This window comes from Callionymus lyra, chromosome 10, assembly GCF_982586985.1.
Source record: "Callionymus lyra chromosome 10, fCalLyr1.hap1.1, whole genome shotgun sequence".
Lineage (NCBI taxonomy): Eukaryota > Metazoa > Chordata > Actinopteri > Syngnathiformes > Callionymidae > Callionymus > Callionymus lyra.
This window is the reverse complement of record NC_141827.1, coordinates 28,305,351-28,322,585: the sequence shown is the minus strand read 5'-3', so window position 1 is coordinate 28,322,585 and position 17,235 is coordinate 28,305,351. Positions and strand designations below refer to the sequence as shown.

Here is a 17,235-nt window from a genome sequence, read left to right as displayed (position 1 = left end):
CAGTTTATTTTCATGTCTTAACAAGAAGGAGCTGTCTCGTCTGCAGTTGATTCAGAACTCTGCAGCGAACCTTACATCACTGATCTGATCCAGCCTTACATCCCAGCTCGGGCTCTGAGGTCTGTGGATCAGAATCTACTGATGGTTCCACGAACACGGTTCAGGACCAGAGGAGAGAAATCCTTCCAGGCTGTTGCTCCTAAGCTTTGGAACGATCTTCCTCTCTCTCTGCGCTTGATGGATCTACTGACTCCTTTAAAAACATCTTAAGACGTTTTTATTTGTTCAGGCTTTTCCTTGATTTTCTGGAACTCCGGTTGTGTTATCAGTTTTATCTTGCCCTTTAAAGTATATACTGTACTTTATTGAATATTGTTTTGATTGTTTAAGCGCTTTGTGGCCCTGGTCTGGAAAGGCGCTATACAAATAAATAAAAAAAAATACTTACTTACATTCTATGTATAAAATGCCAAACCTGTCAAGATATCATTTTATATTTCCATTTAACATTTAAACGTCCCTAATTTTTTTCAGTGTCGTGGAAGGAGGGCCCAGAGAGACGGTGAAGACCACAGGAATCGGCGAGATGAGCTGATTATTCATTTATTGAGCAGTACCCTTGCATCATCGACAATCACTTGGATTCAAGACATTTTAAAGATCTTTCACAGTAGGCAGTCCTTAGGTAGGCGTTTACCATGGTTACATGATTTATTGACATTGAGCATTTATGTCCTTTTCTTAGCTCCGGTCTGTTGTATAACTGACTCCAAAAAGTTCAATTTCAATGAAATTGACAAAAATGTTGTTTCACAGATCAGACTTGTCTTCATCATCCTTGGATAAGGTATTGTCAGAGTCCTTCCGGGTTTCTTGATCACCTGGTTTCTTTAGTTGTCCTTCAGCCGTCATCTTTTGTCGGAAACTACTGCACGGCCATCAACTGTTTCGCCAACCATCATCAGGACCAGTTTCCTCGTGATCGGTATGATGCAACAAGCCAGAAAGAAAATCACAATAAGTACTTTAGTCAACAAAATAATCATATAGTTTTTTATATTTATATAATATATTGTATAATATTATATATATTTCATCGTTTTTCATTTATATTTAATAAGTAATTGTATAATTATTATCCAATTAAATCCACATATTTTCTTAAAATAGGAATGTTTGACAAACTAAATAATATACAAAATAATGTAAGTCTTCTAAAGAGTGTGTTTCTGTGACGGTTATGAATCATTCAGGAGAGGAAACAAGAGGAGTCCAACAACACACATGCAGAGACAGAGTAGAAGAAGCAGAGAAGCTGCTCGTGATCCAGGGATGATTTTTCTCGTTGTTTAACTTGTGAACAAAACTGTTCCGTCATCATGCTTCCAGCTCAGGAAGCAGCCAAGATCTACCACACCAACTACGTCCGTAACGCCCGGGCCGTGGGAGTCCTGTGGATCGTGTTTACCATCACATTCGCCGTCATCACCGTGGTGATCTTCATCCAGCCCTACTGGATCGGGGACAGCGTCAACACCCCACAGGCGGGATACTTCGGCCTTTTCCACTACTGCATCGGGAACGCTCTCACCTCCGAACTCACCTGTAAAGGAAGTGCACTGGACTTTGGCTCCATCCCGTCTGGTGCTTTCAAAACGGCCATGTTCTTCGTGGGGATCTCCATGTTGCTGGTGGTGGGAAGCATCGTCTGCTTCAGCCTCTTCTTCTTCTGCAATGCAGGAAGTGTCTACAAGATCTGTGCCTGGATGCAGCTGGCCTCCAGTGAGACCTCATTTTCTTTCATCTATCTAATATCAAAATAATGATAAATGATAAAACTAGCTGACGGGCTGACAATTTGTGCCTTAACCAGAACATGTGTTACGATGAAAGTGATCATGTGATGCCTCAGCAAAAAGAAAGGGTCCTTGAAAGTAAAAGTGAGACATGTGGGAAATAAAGTTGCACCTGGTCACCTGATACCTCACTTCAACGTGGAGGTGGTGTTTCACTCTCACTCGCGGAAGATGAGAAGCTTGGGAGTTGCTAAGTAACACAGGTGGTCTACGAAACTAGAGGATTATACATCGACTGTCCACTAGAGATACGAATGTTATCAGTTAACATGCTATGGTGAAGTAAGTGCATCACTGTGACTTAGATATATATCTCGATGTATTATGATACTGTAGTAACAAGGATATATTTGTAGTATTGTAGTAGTAATTTATATTTACATAACGCTTTTCCAGACCACGGTCAACAAGCGCTTAAACAATCAAAACAATACTCAATAAAACATATACTTTAAAGGTCAAGATAATACCGACATCCTTCTGCTGCCCTCCCTCTCACCATCGCTCTCTTCCTCTCAGGCACCTGCATGGTGATCGGCTGCATGATCTATCCGGACGGCTGGGACTCGGACGAGGTCAAGCGCATGTGTGGTCAACGGACGGACAAGTACACACTGGGGAACTGCACAGTGCGCTGGGCCTACATCTTAGCCATCATCAGCATCATGGACTCACTCATCCTCTCCTTTGTGGCCTTCAGTCTGGGAAGCAGGCAGGACAAACTCCTGCCCGAGGACTTCCAGGTGGAGGGCAAAGGTGAGCAGGAAAGCCAAGGTTGTCAATCACTGCCAGTATATTGAAGTAACAATGCTTCCCTCTTGATCTCAGACGCCGCCTAGAATTCACGAGGAGAACCGGTAGAACCGGACGAGTGGGCCATGGCTAATCAGCACTGTTTTTGAGTTATTAGATGCATGACTCAAACACAAAACGTCAAGTCACTTGGAAAAACAACTTTATTATTCCCTAAAACAAGACAAGAGTTCAAGGATGGAGTAGGAAAAATGCCAGCCGTTTTCATTAAATCATTCCAGAGCAAGGTCAGAGGGCAAAGGTCATCTGTGGTACACTCCAGCACCCTCACATGTTGGAAATAAGAGTTCAATTAATAAAGCAGAATGTTGCTTTCCACCTTCTTTTAAGTGCTTTTCTTACTCAAACTAAGAGGTTCTTAAGTCAGGTGGAAGTGTTTTCTTCGCGTGTATAAAAAGCTTTATTTGCTCAGCGGCATACAAATGTACAAAACTATGATCCTCTCCATGTCAAAGCTTAATGCTGCAGATTTGCTGGTCTCTTCATGCTTCTCTACATCGTCGTTCGTCTGCAGCTCTTCAAGCATCCGAATGCAGAAGCTGGCGATGTTTCTGTTATCACGTTATTACAGTTTGGACTGGAATCAACACGCGAGCAGCTGAAGCAGTGGAGAGAACCTGTGCTAACTATTTGGAGACGTGGAAATCTGTCGTACACTGTTGGAAACATGACAACTGGTAAAAGAAACGTTAAAATATGAACATCTCCAGCTTCGAAAGACATCAGCAGCCTTGGTGTTTGAAAGGAAGATGCACCGGCGGGTGGGTTTCCGATGCAGATTTTGGTGGATATGTTGCTGGTTTAAGAGGCGAGCCAGGGGTGAGTGAGGCACTGGGCGGCCGTGGCCCTCCTCTCCGGCACCAGGTCCAGCATGGGCTGCAGGAAGCTGCCGAATGTTTGTGCTTCCTCTGAAGTCCACTCGTACTTCTCCATCAACACGTCGCACAAACCCCACGGCTTGAGCTTAGTGATGTGTCGCAGGTCGCCTGAAGGACAACGACAGACACGGTTTTTGTGAAGTATGAACAGGAAGTCATTTTTCTATAAGTGTATCTATGGAGTGAATAACACAATAATACTCTAATAATAGATAGATTGTTGACATTTTTCTAAAATATATATAATTTTATAATATTTAATTGTTCAATATTTTTCAAAATGAATGAACAGACTTGATCATCGTCACATGATTCGCTGAAAGTTGCTCGATACCCTTTTCTTATTGTCTGGCATAAGTATACAGACATTTTATGTTGAATTGAAAAGGCCACAAATAAAAATGTTTTTAATTCATATGATTTTTTTGAAAATAAAACTCAATTTTTTCGTACAATTTTAGTTGTTGAAAATATTCCTTTATTTTCAATAATTAAATAATAAAATCCAACCCTTCAATATAGAAATTGAATTCAGTTATTCAAGAAATAATAATTGAATTGTAAAAAAAACAAAACATTTCAATAAAAATATATTTCAACATGCTAAATGTAAAAGTCAACCATTTAATAATGTGATGTCAGTGATGTACTTTAACAGTCAGTTGTTGAATAACTTTGCTAGTATCCACTCAAATATTTATAAGAACCGTTGGTAACAGGAGAATTATGTTTCAAGACATTCTCAGAATAACTGGTGTTATACACATGCCAGGTCTGTAGGTGGCACTATGACGATCCCAGAAAACAATGAGGAAGAGGACATGACAAAAGTCAATTTCAGAATTTGCTTGTTGCGTTTGTATATGAACAGATTGTATCAGGCGACAAAAAAAAAAGGATTAATAAAAGTTTACCTTTCTTGGTGAAAAACTCCTTGGAGTATTTTCCATTCGTGATGAGCTTTCGGGGAACTTTGCCGAGCAGTTCAATGATCAGAGCGATGTGATCTGCCAGAAGAAAAGGAAAGACAGACAAAAATATAAACACAATGTATTGATAAATTCAATGATTGAAGGCCAGAGTCGACATACCTTCATCTCTGGAGTAATCCTCTCCTGAATGAGGTTCAAAAAGATAATCTCCAGTTGCGAGTTCAAAGGCCTGAGATGAAATCAAAAGTTTCAACACTTGTCGATTATAAATGATTCAAACGTTTCATTATAAACTCATTTCATCACTGGCTTGTACACAAACTGTTTCACTACATGGACACAGTGAACTTCACTCCAGATCAGTTTGATTGACGATGATGGACGTGTTTACCATGCAGGCTGTGCTCCAGATGTCTGCGGGCGTGCTGTAGCCAGAACCCAGCAGCACCTCCAGCGAGCGGTACTGCCTCGTCTGGATGTCGTCTGTGAAGTGTTTGTGCTGAGAACGGTAGAAATAAAGTCATTTAAATCGCCGGTCAGACCCGTCGATGTAATGCTGGGGCCTCAAAACAGTGGCCTGTGATATATTCTACAGAGAAACAACAGAAAAGTCCACTAAACAACAATGAAGAAAATCTAAATCAAATTGATCAAAGTTGTTAAAAAAAAAAAAAATGACCCTTCACTCTGCAGCCTAGTCTGCAGAAGAATTTACCTCTGGTGCCCCTCCCCCCGGACAGTTCATTGTGAGACCCCTGATGTAATGAGGAACTCACCACCCAGCAGGCGTTGCCGAGATCAGCGATTTTCACCTGCAGCTTGTTAGCATTGAGCGGCTCCAGAGGATTCACCAACATACTGGACGCCTCTGTATAACAGAGAGAGAGAGAGAGAGAGAGAGAGCCGGAGCGTTGAGCAAATATTTGAAACAAACGTGTTTTCATTAAGGCTGAGAAGATGCCAATTTATTCCCCCGACTGATCAGCAGTTTTTTTTGGAAGAGGCCACGTTTGATGAAGTGAAATAGGGCACTAGCCAAATGTGAACCTACATCTTCAACCTCTGTCTGGAAGCTTCTGCTCGCTGCATTTATTCAGGCAACCAGACTTTTGAGGGAACTAGTTTTGTGTGGACAAGTCCTTATTAACAACTACTAATATAACTATATATATATATATATATATATATATATATATATATATATATATATATATATCTCAACTCATAACATCAAGCTTAATACGTTTTATTATTTTATTGTAATTTATATAACTTTTTGTAATTTAAGTCGCCATTTCATCATGAACATATTCTATATTAACTTCAATCTTTTTTAGTGGCTCAAAAATGCCAAAAGTATAAAAGAAAAAAAGCCCTAAAACAAAAACCCTATTGTCATATTTAGAGACTTGAAATGAATAATATAAATAAATCCCAAATAAAATAGTTTCGACATGACCCTATGAGAGCCACATGAATACAGTCAAAAGGCAGAATGTGGCCTGCTGTATATCGTCAATATATGCACTCACCATTTTGATTATCCACTTTTTCGTCCGCACCTTCTTTACTCTCCACTCGGGTGTCCATGTGCTCTTCCTTCTCTCCTTTGTCTGCAGGTTTAATCTCTTTGGCTTCAGGCTGAAGGTCATTGGCTTCAGGCTGAAGGTCATTGGCTTCAGGCTGAAGGTCATTGGCCGCAGGTTTGAGGTCATTTACCGCAGGCTGGAGGTCATTGGCCGCTGGCTGAAGGTCATTGCCGGCTGGCTGAAGGTCATTGGCTGCAGGCTGAAGGTCACATGTAGCAGTTGGAGGCTCTGGAGTCTGGGCGGAACCGTTACACATCCGCCGTTTGTCACACGAATCGTTGGTCTCTTCAGGCTGGTTTGCGTTTTCTTGATCCTGCTCTTCTGTGGAAGTCTTGGTCTCAGACGCGGGGCTGTCCAGGAGACCGGCGTCTTGTTCTGGTGTGGGTGCACGGCCGTTGCAGTTGACGTCCGTCCCGTTTTCCTTCTGGGCTGAGATCTCTGTGATCAGTTTGGCTTGTTCGTCTGGAGAAGAGTCTGAGTGAGACGGGAGAATCAAATGAGGCCGGTTGTGACAGGTTTGTGGAATAAGAAGAAACATTTCAGCAGGAATCACCTGTGGTCAAATTGTTGTCAATGTCCTGCAGCTTGACAGACTTCGACAGTGTGGCTGAAGATGTGGTGTCATCTGTGGTCTCTGTGGTCTCTGTGGTCTCCTCTTCGTCTTCCTCTTCCTCCTCCTTTCCTTCAGCTGGTACACCCTCCTCAAGATCCTGGATCCTCTTTTCCAACAGCTCTGCTTGTTTCTTCTGCTTCTTTTTCATCCTTTTCTTTTTATTCTTTGACATTTTGTTCGTCTAAAAAACAAAAAAGGTTGTTTCTTTACGCTCGACAACATGTTGCGTGGAATTGAATCTTACCGGTTTAGTTTGTGGCGCTGTGCTTACTGTATCAAGAGAAGAGAGGATGATATATAAATGAGTATAAATTACTTTATGATCATGAATTTATAAAAGTAAAGTTAATATATATATACATTCACAGATTCAAAATAGATTAAGCATTAACATTAATGACTTTCAACATAAATAAAATTAAGACAAGTTATATAACAATCCATATAACTTGTACTGCTCACATGACATAAATAACTGGAAATATGATGCATAAAATTAACAGAAGTTAGAGATGATAATTAGAATAATCTTAATACTGTTTGCTCTAAAATATCTTTTTGGATCTGCTGAAAATTGTTTGATTACAGTTGGAAATTGTTTGATTACAAATTTGTATTAAAGTTAAAATCTGTTTGATTACAGTTTGATTTCAGTTTAAATAATGTTCAACTGCAGTTGAAAGTGGTTGATTGTAGTTAAGAACTATTCGAAGTGTAAGATAAACATGAAAATATACAGGAACTGATGTAATGGACAAGACGATTCTAGTAGTTGAGTCACACCAGCCACAAGACTGTCTCCACAGCAGTATCAATCTCAGGGATTTAAGGCGTTCTTACTTCGAGCGGTGACTCATGATTAGTCACAACCATCTTAAAATAGAAACTTGCACATTCAACTTTGGTCTAACAATAAGTTCACATATTCCTTATACACATTAGATTTCATACAGTTTGTCTGTAAACTGCACATGTAAGTTTGATTCTGAGAATCCTGTTGACAATGACGACCCTCCAGGCCTTCAGTACCGTTCAGTTGTTTCCGGCACCATCAATCTCAGCTGAAAGTAGGTCAACCTCAACGTGTCCTCTCCCTCACAAATCGTTTTCACTTCAATTGGACAGCTGGGAAAAACTTTTCAACATCAATCTACCTCCTTGGACAAAGTGTTTACTTCTCACTGTTCATGTAACCTTTGGATGTTTCGAAATCGAAATCGGACCAATTACCGACATTTTTTATGCAATAGTGACCCATATAGACAACCTTTGATTCATGACTGGGTGACAAAACCAAAATCACATGTTTTGTAGTCACGATAGGGAGGGTTTTCAAGACCAAATCTGGAGACAGCCTGGATAAATTCAACACCAACTGGCCAATATTTATCTAACTGATCCACCAGTGCTACTGTTGCTTCACCAAATTAGCCACATTTCTGCTAACAAATCCAAAAGCGAATTGGTTGTTATACTAGCATGAGAACGGCAAACAGCAGTTGAAATAAGAATCACAAGTATTTAAATTATGGCTGAATAAGGCTCATTCATTCATTCACTTGTAGCCACAAACCCTATTTATAAAGCATGACAAAACCTGCTGAAATACACTAAAACAACCCAAACTTAACTAGTAAGCAGAACACAAATCACAGTGTTAAACCTGCTGAGGGAAGGAGAAAGTGTGACCTGCTGAGCCCGAGGGAGGAGCTGCGCCGGATTTCTGCCACTGTGTTGCTTCTGCAGCCATTTTCTTGATGTAGGGTTCGTTGACGGTCATGAGGATGTTCTCTGGTTTGATGTCCGTGTGGATGATCTTGCACTTGGTGTGGAGGTAATCCAAACCCTGCAGGACCTGCAGTCAGACAGATGAGTCATCAACAAACCCTTTTTGGCATTCCTGCTCATCCAGTGTGTGTGTGTTAATACTCAATAAGTATCATATTCACTGTCAAAACAATGAATTGAAAGAGTGGATGTGTATTTAACCAAACCACTGCTGTTGATTAAGATACATCGATTTATCGTAAAACTACTGGTATTTACAGTAGTCAGTGGTATAATGCATCAAGAGTTAAAGATTTTTTTTGTTGATTAAATTTATAAATAAATACATTTTTTAAAGCAATGTTGTTTTCATTTAAAATAAAAAGTACTTAAAATGAGTGCAAACTTACACATGCGTCTCTGACGTTGATAAAAAAAATATTATGAACATTTATCTTCTCACCTGTCTGATGATGCTTTTCACACAGGGTAGTGGAAGACCTTGATAGTTGGACTTGATGATCCATTTGAGAAGGTGGTACCCCAAAACTTCAAACACCATGCACACATCTTTAGAGATGTTTAGTTAAGGAATATTTTGGTCCTGCACACGGATGTTTTCGCTCATGTGTTCTTGACCGGTTGTAACAAAAACCTGCACCATTGGGTCCTTTTCTGGACGGGTCTGAAACCCCTGATGCACAGAATGCTATATAGTATGATAATTTCTACTTAAATAATTCACAAAGGTTAAAGTTATTGACACTGAACTGACGTGAACATTGAAAGAATAATCTTGCATCAATAATATCAATTCATGAAAATGTGCATTAATAAAATCGATTACATCTGCATCTGGTCCCGAGATATTCTCTTTTGCTAAAGTCATTCGTTTCATTAATAATGTTAATTTCTTGGCATCCAATGAAGGGAACAGTGCCGGAGAGACAAACCAAGAGGGTTATACATTATTTCAACATAAAGGGGAAGCAGCTTGTGAACATTTAAATAGTTGAAAAAGGATACGAGTGCCATTCATGCCAGAAATCTTGAAGTCATCTAGAAGCTGCACCACTTTTTCTCTACTGGGATCATTTGGACCCGTGTTCCTCACCTGGACATGACAAAAATCAGAGATAGTTAATTACTTAACAAGGTAAATTAAAGAAGACTGACAGCTTTAAACCCACAGCTTTCAGTAACTTGATCTCGTCCAGAGCGGTTTCCGTGTAATGTTCCGCACTTTTCACCACTTTCATCGCCACGAATCGTCGTTCTCTGACAACGACACAAGAATAGTTTTACACCGATTTGTCAACATACTCAGTTTCTTCTTGCACTTTTCAACCGGAAATATATCCTACGTGTGTTTTTCTATAAAGAAAATGTTACTTAAAAAAGTCCATCAAGAGGATGTGTTTGAGGTGGTATCTGGTGAGATTTGCAGTACATATCATATTAAGAACTACTTACCCTAGTTTAGTTTATATTTGATTTTTGGGATAAGAAAAGTTATAAAAACACAAGAGGGAAAGGTCCAGCACTTCCATGTCTTTGATTAAATACGTTAAATAAGCAGAAGATAGGATGAGATTTTATAACTTAGTCATGCAGTACAATAAAATTTCTGTTATTTCCTAGTATGTGTAATTTTGTAGTTTTATTCGAGTTGTAATTCACTTATATCAATGCATCTTTTTAAGGAGCCTACGCCGTCAGAGCTTCATGATGCAAGAACATGTTAACTTACTGGATGTCCCAGGCCAGCCACACGGTGGAAAAGTGCCCCCAGCCCAGTTTACGGATCACATGGTATCTCCCATTGAAAAGATCTCCAATCTTTACATGATGGTATCCACCTGTCCAGGTACAACAATATTCACGCAAAGTCATGAAGCTTGAAATAATGATTATATTAATACATTTAGATATAGAATGAGTACATTTGGTTTCTTGATTTGAAACACTTAAACCTGCCATTACAAACATGAACACAGTATTAGACTTCGTACCCCTGCAGTAGTCGTTTGGGTCTTCTTGCTCGTCGTCGTCAGAGCCGAGGATCTCCTCATCCTGATCCGGAAGAGGTGAGTCGGCTTGACCCGACTGAAACCCGCCTCCACGACCGTGTGGATCTGGTCTGCAAATATAACAAATGTGTGAGACATTTTCAAACAAATAGAGCAATTGTCTCGTCCGTTAGAATGAAGTGTTACTGTTGTCAGGACAAGACACCAAAGTCCAAAACAAACCTGAAAACAACCGAGTTATTCAGAAAAGAAGGAAGTATGAAAGCATTGAAATTGATCTGAACACCAGAGTTGGATTTATTGGTAAATCATATTGTTGTTTACATCTGTGCGTTTAGGTGAAGACATACACAGGTGATTACAAACCTATTTTGAGTACATTGAAGTGTTTCAGAATCAATAAGGCAACTACATTTCAAAACCCCTGTTATGCTCTTCTTAAAACTGGATTATAAAGAAGCAGATAAAATGTGTTCTAAAGATTTTCAGATATTTAACAGATTTACGTTATATAAATGCTTTTTTTTTTACTAAGCGCCGACCGTACATAACGTATGTCCAGTCAGTGTTTTAAATAAATAATAAAAGAATATTTGTTTAAATAACTAATGGACTCTAAACCTAGACCTTAAAGGAGCATGTTATAGTGTGCAAGTGAACATAGAGGAATAAAATATTGAAGACATTTAGGAAGACTGCTTGAAGGAAATAACAGCCAAGACAAGGAAACAAATTCCAATGAAATACCAGAGTTTGCAGGTCACCTATGAAACATCAACAAGAGCAATGGCTACTGGATCCTTTTTTCCCCTGATATCTTTGCGAGCGACACCTTGAACTGGCCTGTGTCAAAAACTCACGTAGGTCGATTAATAATTCTAAATTCTATACTTGTGGTCAATTGTCTGATTATGAATAAAGGAAACTAGAAAATAAGTTGATCGTGAATCTCAGATCGGAACTCCGAAGTCTGCAGTTTGTACTTCCACCAATTGACATTAATGTTAAAAATAGATAAAAATCATTTTGCAGCTGCGACATTAGCTTGTCTTTCACCTCACTTCAGAGGGTTTTCACTCCCTTCAAAAGTGAATGAAAACAGCAGGACTGGCTGCTCATTAACAAATGCAACTGTGACTATGAAGTTCAAAACACATCATGAGATTTCAAAGTTCTTGACCAGCTTCTTAACACACAAGACATCTTAGCTCTCCTACCTGCAAGACACACGAATACCCATGGAGCGTGATTGATGGAGGACAGAAGAAAGGGTTCTCACTCCATTCTCACTTAGAAAAAAAACAAAGACGAGAAAAGGAGGAGAGGAAAATAATTTCAAAAAGTGCTGAGGGAGAGCTTTAATGACAGCATGAGGCAGCTGCAGACTGCTAGTCCTCAGAGAGAGGGAGTCAAAATAAAGAATCAGGTACGCTGCGGGCTGAGGACGAGTCCTGGAGCACAGGACACTGCTGCACACTCGCCGACTCCCCCTTACTCCCACATCTTTCGGACTGAGAACTCTCCTTGGATGCTGCAATTGAATGTCCCGCCCCCATTACTAACAGCTCCGAGAGGATTGGCTGATGCAGTGCAGCACTGCATTGCAGGTGAGGGACGATACAGCAACCCCCCCTCCCTTCATGGACACAACAACAGCATTGCCTGAACCCCCACTGTCGGTCATCTTCAGTGATCATTCAGCCTCAGCAACATTCATATATTCACAGCCATGTGACGCTAATGTATTCATCAACGTCCTCGAGGCAGTCCAACATTGACGAATTCCATCTTTTTACAGACAACATTATTAAATGAAGAAAACTTAAGTAATGTGTACCAAGTTCTGGAAGTGTGAAAATATATTGCAGGATATTTTACTTCTTAAAAACCTTCAATTCATTTGTCTTCATGCGTCTTTAAAAAACAAATGTTTCTGCTTCTAAAATAGAAGAACTGTATATTTGGTTGTTAAAGAATATAGATATACATCTCTATATTCTTTTTCACAATACTGTAGCAATTATTATTCATTTTCTTTCATTTCTGGCTTGAAAATTATATTTTATGTGTTACCATTATTATCTTTATTTTTCTATTTACAACATGTATTCACGCAGTGTTCGTTTTGGGGTTTCAATTCAATTTCCTGCCGCAAGATGGCATTATGCCTTTTGAGGCTAAAGGAACATTCACATACTTTGAGATCTCTGCAATAACTGAGGACGAGGGGATACAGAAGACTCCAGCAGCTTTTAAAGCTGATGTTTGGATATATTTAGGTTTTAAAGCAAATGAAAGCAGCTACGACTTTGTCATGAGTCATGTGGTCTGTAAATTCTTCCAAAGAAAAGTACTTAGAAAGTACAATACTACAAATATATTGTTGTTCCTACATTATCGCAATATCGATTATAGCATCACCAGATTCTTTCCAATACACAACTGTATCCACGGCTTGTTTTTATCTAAAAGGAGACAAGGAGGTTTAGTCAAACCTACTCAAACACAAGCCGTAGAGGAGAAGATGACTCAGGCTGAAAAGAGGTGTCTGCAACACATTTTGTGTGAGAATTATTTTTCTAAAGAAAACATGGGAAATGAATAGCATTCTCTCTCACTCACTCCATCTATCCATCTTCATGTGTGTAATCTTAGAGGTAATGTTTCCATTGTCTTTGCTTCAGGCTCTGTGACTGCCACTGTGACTCCACTTCACTGTTGTGTTCTTGACAGTTATACCTGCAGACTACCTTTGTGGAACACAATTGTTTACATAACTTCTAAGTTGGATTTTGATGGGGGGAAAGTGACAGAAAGGCTCCCTGACAAAGGGAGCAGTTTGACTTCACTGAAACCCCAAAGCAGTTTTTAAAACTACTAAAAATGTTGTTAGTAACATTAACATTAGTTTAAAATATACACACATGGGATTTTCAACCAGGGCCTCAAGTTACTTTGCAAATGAAAAAGTAACTGAATGACTTTTTCAAGTATTTAAAGATGTTAACAACATTAACATATTCTATATTCTCCATTTTTAGTTTGTTAGAATAAAGCATAACTTAATGTACTTGCTATTAATTCACTTGAAAATAAATAAATCAAGTTATTATATACATTATTTAAAAAAAATGTTATCTCAAGAGACCTTTAAAATACTTTATTGGAGAAGAGAAAAAAAGGTTGAGGAAAAACTTTAAGTTTAACCTCAAGCAGAACCAAACTTGTGTTTTATTCATATATAATTAACTGTAGTCGAATTTATATTTTTGTTAACAGGGCAGTCAAGCCATCCAGTAGAGAAATGTTAAATCGAAAACTACCAAGTCTAACTTGAATTAACAACGGATAAATTAAAAGGCAAAACATTATTTGAAATTAAAGCCATAAGAACAAACTAAAAAAAAAACTGAATATAATCAAGTATTGTTAGGATATTGATAAACAAAAACATTTGTCATGAAGAGTGATGATTAAGAAGGAGGATAACAACCACAACCGGTACGATTGGAAACACAAACATCCCAAGTGCTGCACTACTCACTTGCATGCTAAACCAGTGGCTAGCTTCACCACAGCCGTGTTGACGGTGAAAATCCAGTCCAGGAGCCACATGACAAAATGATCGGACACGGCTGAACACACAGGCACAGGACTGTGATGAGTCCGGCTAGGATGCTCTCTAGACTATTAAACTGATCAGTAGGTGCTGCCTCCTCACAGCAGATGCACCGGTGACACAAAAAAAAAGGAGAAGGGGAGTACAGGAACATGATATGAGAGAGTGAGAGAGAAAAAGAGAGAGAGGAGAGGGGGAATAAAAGTAAGCTAATTTTTGGAATGTTATTCAATTGCTTTATGTTTAAGGGATGATTTGCTCAATTCCAACAAAACAACCAGACAGTCTGGAAGTGAAAGAAATTAAAGCAAGATTTCCCAGGACTCTCAAAAAAGGTGAAACAAACAATGATACTAGAGTTCCTTCACGATGCAGGGCTTCGGTCTATGACATTACACAGTAAATCACAGCTTGACAAAGAGACCCGTCAGTCATTAAAACACGGCACCACCCACTGACTGAAGCGGGTCAGTGGAGCATGTAAACAACTTCGACTACAGCTTCTGTGAATGCAGACTGAGAATAGAAATATAAATTATTGATTATAACAAGTTCTAAACGACAAGTGCTACAGTTGCTACACAAAACACATTTGAAAATACACAAAAACATTTAAGATAAAAAAATGTAATAATGCCAGCCGCTGTAAACAGATGTTGGATTAATTCACCTATTTAAATGTCATGAGATGGTTAATCACATTTCTTAGTGTTGGCAACTTAATATTTCATATATCAATTTTGTTATATTGATGAAGGAACTGGAAAACCAACCATAACTAGCAGTAACTAGCAGTTCTGCTGAAATAAATATATTATTGAAACATACACAGGAGTACAGGAGTGGATTACGTTGAATACTGGTAGATAATAGTTAAAAGGCAAAAGTAAATGCCCAACCATGAAAACATTTTTTTAAAAGATCATGTGTAAACTCACCTCAAATTGATGCATGTTTAGAAGTTTGTCAAGTGCTCAAAAGGTGGAAGGATGCAAACTACCAAGTACAGTGGCCTTGAACAATACACCATGAGCCAAGTGTTCATAATGTTTTGTTTGTCATAATGGACTCCACTCTCATAACCTCTCATTCGCTTAGATTTCAAACGGGGGAGAACATGCTAGTCATAAATAACTAAGTAAGTAATGTATTTCTGAAGAGCTTTTCCAGACCAGTGTCACAAAGCGCTTAAACAATCAGTACAATACCCAATAAAATAGATGTTTAAACGGTCAAGACAACACCGAGAACAACACAGGCGTCTCAGAGAATCAAGGAAAAGCCTGCACGAATAAAAGGGTCTTTAGACGTTTCTTGAAGGTCAGAAAAGTTGGGTTTTCACATTAGTCGCCCTTTAGCCGTGAAGCATCTTGTTGTCATGTTAACACTGGTTTCTTGACTTTTTACTGGAGATGCTACTCAGAACAATTTCCAGACGTATTTCCTAACTGTCCAATTTATTATTATTCCGTGCAACAAGAGAGGACTGCAAAGTTGTTGTTTTTTTAATTTATAAAAAAATTGTTTTACTACATTATCACTTAAAATCGACTCTTGATATTTCTGATGTGCACGACTAAAAAAACAACAACATTGTAATATAAAAGAAGTCTTTCAGCTTTGTTTGGCTAAAGACGTTATTTTAATAAAAACATGTTTGTAGTTTAATTTAGTGTTTCCCCGACCTCTGTGTTGCACTTGTACTCTTACCTTTTTTGTTGTAATTAATTTACATGTTCACTGTATTAAGTCGCCCTTTAGCCGTGAAGCATCTTGTTGTCATGTTAACACTGGTTTCTTGACTTTTTACTGGAGATGCTACTCAGAACAATTTCCAGACGTATTTCCTAACTGTCCAATTTATAATTATTCCGTGCAACAAGAGAGGACTGCAAAGTTGTTGTTTTTTTAATTTATAAAAAATTTGTTTTACTACATTATCACTTAAAATCGACTCTTGATATTTCTGATGTGCCCGAGTAAAAAAACAACAACATTGTAATATAAAAGAAGTCTTTCAGCTTTGTTTGGCTAAAGACGTTATTTTAATAAAAACATGTTTGTAGTTTAATTTAGTGTTTCCCCGACCTCTGTGTTGCACTTGTACTCTTACCTTTTTTGTTGTAATTAATTTACATGTTCACTGTATTACTTACTTACTGTATGTTTAATTGAATGTGTATTTATTTTTACCATGTCCCCAATGAGGGAAGAATAAAGGAAAACTGTTCAATAAATAAATAAATTCTAATGTGCTATATACCAACTTGGGACATATGTTGGTCAACCATTAATCTATGATTAAATACATTTTAATAATAAAATGAAACCTCTGCACTGGCCCAGCTCCATGAAGATCAACACAATGAGAGAAAATCGCTCGATGATCATTAAAAAGTAAAGTTTAACTCAGCCTTAAACGTCTCCACAGACACAAAGAAACATCCTCACAATGTCAAGGTAACATTCATGTTTAGTTTAAGTGAAGAAAAATACGTGCATCTTACTTTTTACCAGGTTTGCGCGGTTTCGTCCTTTTCTTTCTCGCTTGAATCGCCAAGACTAGATAAAAAAAAGGTGGGAGAACAAGAACCAAACTTTAAAAGTCACTCACACAGAACATGTTCCTTCAGCAGTTTATCTTGTTTTAACTCAATATACAAACGTCGTGGACTCGCATCACAACAGGTGTAAACGTAGCCAGTGAAGCTACACACCGGCGTGTTTATTAGCTTAGCATTCACATGGAAACGTTGTGACAGCGTTTAACATTTTGAAGAGGTCTAGAAATTAATCTTTATAAAAGGACAAGTGCAGTGAAGCAGTTCCGAGCCATGGTTCCTACTGTCATCGTGGTTACAGTTTTTGGCGCTGATATGTCACAGCTAGCTTAACACAAACAACACAGAGCGCGTGGTCCGCTTTTACTTCTTAGCAACTTTACTTCAGTCGGTCTTTGTGAAGGTTTTAAACCCTCGAGACGATTAGTTTCGCTATGAAATACATTCTAGTTGTATTTGTGAGTGAACGAGTGAGTAATAATTGATTCATGAGAGATAGCAACGTTACCTTTTCTTTCCATGATGTTAACTAGCCTCTGGCTGCGGTGCGTTCAGGGACTTTTGAAAACCTCGTAAA

General features: G+C 38.6%; 2 protein-coding genes across 2 annotated transcripts; one reads left to right on the top strand and one right to left on the bottom strand.

Moving 5' to 3' along the window:
* Positions 1-1,379: 1,379 nt before the first annotated feature.
* lhfpl5a (LHFPL tetraspan subfamily member 5a) lies at positions 1,380-2,786 on the top strand. The gene is made up of 3 exons (XM_087801633.1): positions 1,380-1,782; positions 2,376-2,612; positions 2,685-2,786. Exons 1-3 carry the CDS (start codon positions 1,380-1,382, stop codon positions 2,693-2,695), a joined length of 651 nt encoding a protein of 216 aa, XP_087657759.1. The 3' UTR covers positions 2,696-2,786.
* Positions 2,787-2,794: 8 nt separating this feature from the next.
* srpk1b (SRSF protein kinase 1b) lies at positions 2,795-17,235 on the bottom strand. The gene is made up of 16 exons (XM_087801632.1): positions 17,167-17,235; positions 16,605-16,659; positions 10,461-10,588; positions 10,199-10,307; positions 9,639-9,726; positions 9,475-9,562; positions 8,912-9,018; positions 8,371-8,536; positions 6,926-6,951; positions 6,622-6,862; positions 6,012-6,542; positions 5,256-5,347; positions 4,871-4,978; positions 4,639-4,708; positions 4,462-4,554; positions 2,795-3,655 (listed from the first exon to the last, which is right to left on the bottom strand). Exons 1-16 carry the CDS (start codon positions 17,177-17,179, stop codon positions 3,471-3,473), a joined length of 2,100 nt encoding a protein of 699 aa, XP_087657758.1. The 5' UTR covers positions 17,180-17,235; the 3' UTR covers positions 2,795-3,470.

Coding starts and splice junctions, on each gene's coding strand:
- lhfpl5a (XM_087801633.1), top strand. CDS start 1,380: ATGCTTCCAGCTCAGGAAGCAGCCAAGATCTACCACACCAACTACGTC. Junction 1,783..2,375: donor CTGGATGCAGCTGGCCTCCA/GTGAGACCTCAT, acceptor TCTTCCTCTCAG/GCACCTGCATGGTGATCGGC.
- srpk1b (XM_087801632.1), bottom strand. Junction 9,563..9,638: donor AGATCAAGTTACTGAAAGCT/GTGGGTTTAAAG, acceptor TGTCATGTCCAG/GTGAGGAACACGGGTCCAAA. Junction 8,537..8,911: donor TGAAAAGCATCATCAGACAG/GTGAGAAGATAA, acceptor GTCTGACTGCAG/GTCCTGCAGGGTTTGGATTA.